The following is a 6,639-nucleotide window of genomic DNA, read 5'->3' as shown; positions in this document are numbered from 1 at the left end:
CCGTCACATCAGACTGCAACAACATGAAAACAACACAATTTGTCATGTGTTTCTCAAGCTAGCAAGACGTTTGTTAGTTGTTTTTTTTGGTTGATGTTGTGGCTTTAAAGTATTAACAGCCCCTCCAGACTCTTGGTGGATGGACGTGACAAGACGTTGTTCGCCAACACATTCGCAGGAGGAAAAAAACGTTTGACGTCGCAATCTTGTTATGTTTTTAATGCATCGAGCATATTGGCTCAAGGCACTCAACATGAGGGCTATGAAACATTGTATTATTCTTCGGCTCATGGCACTGCTTTTGCCCCTTTCTCTGGAACCGACACTCGAGTCAAAACACAAACTACTCTTGCTACAATGCAAGAAATGCTGTACTAGTTTTCTTTCTTTTTCATCTTGCGTTTTTTTTATTTCTTCCATAGTCTGACCTCCGTTACCTTGCCTGCCATCCAAACATTCTCATGGCCACGCACACTTACTTCGTTTTCACACAGACAACAACAGCGCCATCTGCTGCCCACTCCAGACATATCAGCATGCGCTCAACGCAGCTCTGTCCGCCCCACCCACCCTCGCACCTCTTCTCCCCGCACAATCAAAACCCTGAATATAATTCTATTCATATTAAGACATTATTTAATAGAGCAGTATGGCGAGGGCGGTTAAATGAATGCTAATTAACTAGATTAGCCCTGTTGATTGCTGTGACACTGCTTCTTCCCCCTACCGGTCTGTCAATGAGCAAGCTTGAAATTCTCGACTCATCTTGCTTAGTAGTCTTACTAGGCAGAGGCGAGCTAACAGAGCCTGAGTAATAAACCTGAACTGTTAATACTGTTTTCTCAGCACCGGGGCCTTCGAATGATTCTGCATAAATGATTCCTGGATCAACCAGCATCCAGGCAAGCACACACAATCACTCTATTAGGCTACACGCTGCTGTTCTGTCTCGCTTTTAACCTCCGGATGCTCCAACTCCGAGATGTAGTTGCTCGGGCGAAATAACCTTGTGATCAAATTATACGTGGCTCACAAAGTGCTCGAGAACTTTTAGCAAGTTTTTCTCAGAAGAACCCTCGGGAAATATCCAGATTGTAAGGTAATTACATCTATTGTGGGAACCCACCTGCGTGTCAAAGAATAGGCCTATAGCGTTTCTCCTTTGTTGTTTTGTCTGTGATCTCGCAAGGGTTATTTAAGTTGGTTCTTGGCAGCAACATGTTTTGTGTGTGTGTGTGTGTGTGTGTGTGTGTGTGTGTGTGTGTGTGTGTGTGTGTGTGTGTGTGTGTGTGTGTTGTGTAGTGTAGTGGTGTGTAGTGGTGTGTGTGTTTGTGTAGTATAACATGTGGCCGTGTGTGTGTGTGTGTGTGCGCGTGTTAGTGTGTATGTGTGTAGTGTTATGTGTGTGTGTGTAGTGTAGTGTGTGTGTATGGGCACGTGTGTGCGTGTATGTGTTTGCAGCAGTGTGTGTGCAGCCGAGTGTGTGCTTATGTGTGTGAGGCCATGACGTGTGTGTGTGTGTGTGTGTGTGTGTGTGTGTGTGTGTGTGTGTGTGTGTGTGTGTGTGTGTGTGTGTGTGTGTGTGTGTGTGTGTGTTTATAGTGTGTGTGTTTATAGTGTGTGTGCAGCCATGTGTAGTGTGTGTGTGTGTGTGTGTGTGTGCGTGCGTGTGTGTCGGGGCGGGGGCTAGGAACACGAGCTGTTTCCTGCTTGCCGTGAATTATTCACAGCACTATTGTGTCGGTCGCCCTCACCTATCAACATGTGCGCCCCAGGCCACAGACCAATCAGAGGACCCTTTTTCAACTAGTGACAGACTTCTGGCCTCACCTGTCCGCCGTGTCTGCTGGCTGTCTGGCCGTTTGGCAAACAGACGCCCATGTTGTTCATCACTGTGTCACAGACGGCCACCACGGCGGGTAAGAATCATGTACAATCTCCCCCTATACCCGATGTTTTATGTTATGTTTCATCAATTTAAGTGGCAAGTTTTTTCCAGGATAAGTTGTGGTGGTTGTTGTTGATTCAGTGGGGGTGTTTGTTGGTTTGCCGTTGTTTTGCTGATCTTTCATACTCGGCAGCCTCTCACTTTCACATGCAATGTTTTCCTCCCCGGCGTTGTTGACACCTTAAGAGGATTTGGAGGGTATAAGTAAAGTAGGCTAACAGCTACCTCACCTCCCTTTTTCTGCTGGATTAATTCTGGGGCTTCAAATGTTGGTCTGTTTTTTCTAACGCAAAATATTGTCTGTTTGGGAGACATGAGCTGCGTTTAGAACAGCACCAAGGTGTTTAGCTCATTCATGTAAAAAGTGAATCAGGGCCTTCTTGTTTGTAAATGTTTAATGTAGGGAATGCTCCCAGACCAAATCTGTAAGATGTATTTCCCATGTGATGATATAAGCATAGCCTTTCTTTTAGATAATCCTTAATAGAACCATTTTCTCCCTTTTTTCTCTTATCAGAGACATGAGTCCCTCAACCCATTGGTGTTTTTTTCTCCAGTACACTTTCATTTCTCTATCTGGGCCAGCGAAAGCCTGTTACAAAGCATGTACCTGTCTCCCGGACTTAAAATATATCAACTGCTCAGGTGGGAACCTCTCCGCCGCTGTCAGCAGCTTTCCCTCCAACACTGAGTATCTGGACCTGTCCGAAAACCTTCTAACAGCCCTCCCGCGGGGCGCCTTCGGGGCACTCTGGGGCCTGAAGGTGCTGCTTCTCAGCACCAATAACATCACGTCGGTGGCAGCCGGGGCTTTCATCAAACTCCAGAGCTTACAAAGGCTGGATCTTAGCGGGAACCGGATAGGTGCCCTGGGGGACTCCTTCGCCCTGGGTCCGGGCTCCCTGTCACAGCTCCTCTTGTCCGGGAACCGCCTCACCGCGCTAGAGATCGGAGCCTTCCGCGACCTGGATGGCCTCGCCCGACTGGACCTCAGCGCCAACCTCATCCAGCTGATCCACCCGGGGGCGTTCGGCGGGGTGACGTCCCTTCGCCGACTCCACCTGGAAGGGAACCGGCTCCGGGTGCTGGGGACGGGCCTCTTCTCGACCCTGCACTCCCTTGAGGTGCTGGGCCTGCGAGGGAACCCCCTCGGCAGCCTGGAGCCGGGGGTGTTCGCCCCTCTTCCCAGCCTGGCCCTGCTGGACCTGAGCTTCAACCGGCTCTCGGGGCTGAACTTCAAGGCCCTGCTGGGCGTGCGCAGCCCCGTGGCACACGTGCTGCTGGAGGGGAACCCCTGGCACTGCGACTGCGAGCTGCAGAGGGTCTTCGACAAGCTGGGGCGGGTGCGTCGCATCTCCCTGGACGACTACCGGGAGCTGAGGTGCAGCGAGCCCGCGGAGATGAGGGGTCGGGCCGTGACGGAGGTGGAGGGCGAGCTCTGCGTCGGCGAGACGGTGACGGTGTTGGTCCTGACGCTGACGGTGCTCGTCACCGTGGCGGCGTCGCTGATCATGGCGGAGAGGAGCAAGAGGAGCACCGAGGCTAAAGAGGAGGAGGGCGGGGCGACGGAGGCGTACAGCTATTACTAGGGGCAAGTGCTTTTTCATGGGACAGCATAAGTGAGGACCCTGTCAAAAGAAAATTGCAGGCTATTAATCCCCTGTGATTTCTCACACATTTCCCCGCGATCTTGCTTTGTGGAGAAGGCAATCGAGTAGGGATATATTTTTTTATATTTGTGTCTACACAAATAATTGCCTTGACCTTTTAACGCAAGCGTGTGACTTGTGGTTTATTCTCCTGCAAATCTTCAAAGAGATGGATAAAAAAAAAGATTCCACATCCACCGACTGACGAATGAGAATGAAGTAGACTCTTCTGCACAAGCCGTGTGAGCCGAGTATTGGCTTCCAGTACTTTAGTGCACACCATGAGGCTGCCGGTCTGAAGGGAATTATTGACGGCAGGATGGCTGAATAGGAGGAAATGGAAAGCATCCAGGCAGACAGGCACTTGTGGAGGGGATTTTATATTTTTTATAGTTTATAGATCACCTTTACTGTGGTCTTATTTTTGTGTTTGTTTTTATACTCTTCCTCTCGCTCTACTTCTGTGACTTTCTGTTGTGACCCGCATTTAATGATACGAATCTTAATGTATGGAAAATATTTAAAAAAAAATGTTTTTTAATGTGTGTTTGTAAGATGGTCATTACATGTTAATCCTGATAAAACAGCTGTAAACATACCCTAATTGTTTGCTTTTCATTCGAAGCTCATAATTGAACCGTTCCTTCTGAATCAATATGAATGAAACGTTAATTGGCCATTTGTATTTTTCCGTCTGTTTCATTGACCTTGTATACCATCAGGGACAGTCAGGTCTGGTTCAGATATTCGGATTACAATGGTCTTACATACGTTTGAATTATTTATTTTACTCCACTTCCTTCTGCATGCTTTGGTTACTAACTGTGACCCAGTATTCCCCTTAAGTAACTCTCTTGAGATCTATGCAACCAGGTGCCTCTCTGTGCTCATTCAGAGCCTATAATAATTGTATGATTATACCAAATGTCAATGAGTCCCATTTAGATAATCCCCACAACCGAGATAATATTTATTTTTATTGCATGGTTATTTTGACTCCGGTTTGTTGGCAACAGGCTTGGCCTACAAGTATGTGTTTCTGGTAGACCGGAAACTGATTTACTGGCTTATTCTAGCTACCAAATATATGTCATAAAAGCAGTCACTTATTCATTGTTATTTTTTTTCCGGAGTATGTGTTTTGACTGTAGCCCTTGCTGTTTTGCAAAACAATATTGATGTTGAACTTGTATAAATAAACACAATGTAGTCAGCAAAAGTTGCTGTTTATCATAGTATTGGTATTACTAGTATTATAAGTATTATTTGTATTATTATCCTTATCACGTCTAACTTTGGCTTTTAACAATATTCAATGATCTCGCATTGGCTATCCATCCACAATAGAGGGCGCTACCAATTAATTCAACACAAACAGGAACTTCATAATGTAACATTTACCGCCCATGTGCGTCGTATTTGTGCTCTAAGTGCAATGCAAAAGTATACCACCAGAGGGAAGTAGATATTTGCCTAGCTGGACTTCAAATTTGCGTTAGATGTAGAACCTTCAAGAAATTTGCACATAAATAACATCTTATTTTTTAGTTTGCTTTTAAAAAATAGATACATACATTTCATTAAATAATCAGTAAATATCCAAGTTGAAGCAAACTGCATCCCTCCATGTAAGGGAGGGATGGGCACTGTGTAGGTCAGAGAGCTATCAATAATATAATTTGAAGGTTACTGTTCATTTGGCTGAGGGATAGGCCTGAAAAAGATGCATACATTTTGATGTGATGAACTCTAATTGAATGTGCTCCTACTGCACTCAATCAAGTTTAACAGCATTGACATTTAAATGTAATTAGAAATGCACACGTTAAATCCCCTCGCTGTTAATGTAGTCTTGCCCTTTATCCCTTTTTCTTCACGAAGATTAAATTCCCACACCAAACTTCAAAATCGTATCCTCCCTTAGTGTTAATATTTGTCCCACTGGCGTGCGTTGCTTTAGCAACCCAAGGTTTGATTACAGAAGCATACAGTACCGTAATAAATTCGGCTGTCCTTCTGCCAAATAACTGTCTGAGTTTATCCATCTGGAGAGAGCGTCTCCTCTCATAACTGGAAGGTTGCTGGTTTCCTCACACACTGACACAGGCAGACACGGGCGAGGTGCCGGGGAATGTGTGTCTGATTGCTCTGCTTGCCGGAGCTGCACTCCTCGTGGCTCTGCTGCCTGCTTCCACTTCATAGTACTGCACTGACACCTCCTCCACCGCTGCGCTTATCTCTGGTTGGACCCACCTGTGCCTGGTCCTCCCCTTCTCCCGAGTGGTGCTAGGGGGGCTGGGAGTGGTCCGTGGGCCAAAGCTCTTCCTCGGGGTCACTGCTCCCCTTCCTGAAGCCACTTCCTCCAGGTGTTCACCAAGTACCCTGGGGATGCTGCCCGCCTCTGGGTCACTGGAGTAGATACTGTGGAGGCTCCTACTGAGACAGCTGCTGACCCTTCTCTCTCTGAGGTGGCTAAAGGTCCGGACTTTCTCAGCCTCCGTCAGCCAGCTCCCGACATGGACCCAAAGCAGTCCTTGGGCTCCGTCTTGGTTGAAACACAAGCTGGCTGGGGGAAGTGAATAGGTAGTTAAGGCTATTGAAATAGTAGCCCCATAAGTTCACATGTGAATAATCAGCCTAGATAATGTTAAATGGTTTGAAAAGTTTTTGAAGTTACATTTATTTTATAAGTGACTGCTCAGGCTGGAAAAGTGTATGGCTCGGAAAGGATTCACAGATGGATGCTGTCAAACCAGGCCATTTAAAGGAGCGATGCGGCTATATTAAAATGCATATCATGACTGAGATGCCTTTTCCATTTTTCTCGATGCATTACTCCCGTCAGCAGCTTCTGTTGTTTACCATTTCCAGCAGGTATTTATATTCCTCATTCCAAGCATATTGCGGGCAGGTGTCTGGAAAGGCTCATTAAGGAGCGGCGGGGGCCGCATCACGGCCAACGATGCTAACAGGTAGACTGAGGACGTTGGGGGTTGAGCCCAAAGCCCCTTCAGGTGTAGGATAGCCTCTCCCCAGCCTATA

General features: G+C 46.8%; 1 protein-coding gene across 1 annotated transcript; it reads left to right on the top strand.

Moving 5' to 3' along the window:
- Positions 1–1,633: 1,633 nt before the first annotated feature.
- LOC115533683 (chondroadherin-like protein) lies at positions 1,634–5,457 on the top strand. The gene is made up of 2 exons (XM_030344310.1): positions 1,634–1,919; positions 2,466–5,457. The coding sequence occupies exon 2, from the start codon at positions 2,470–2,472 to the stop codon at positions 3,535–3,537; it is 1,068 nt and encodes a 355-aa protein (XP_030200170.1). The 5' UTR covers positions 1,634–1,919; positions 2,466–2,469; the 3' UTR covers positions 3,538–5,457.
- Positions 5,458–6,639: the final 1,182 nt, after the last annotated feature.

Source organism: Gadus morhua, chromosome 20 (assembly GCF_902167405.1).
Source record: "Gadus morhua chromosome 20, gadMor3.0, whole genome shotgun sequence".
NCBI lineage: Eukaryota > Metazoa > Chordata > Actinopteri > Gadiformes > Gadidae > Gadus > Gadus morhua.
Note: the sequence above shows the minus strand (reverse complement) of the source record. Positions and strands in the feature narration are given on the sequence as shown.

Bases quoted from the DNA above. Each gene is read 5' to 3' on its own strand.
- LOC115533683 (XM_030344310.1), top strand. From the start codon at position 2,470: ATGAGTCCCTCAACCCATTGGTGTTTTTTTCTCCAGTACACTTTCATT.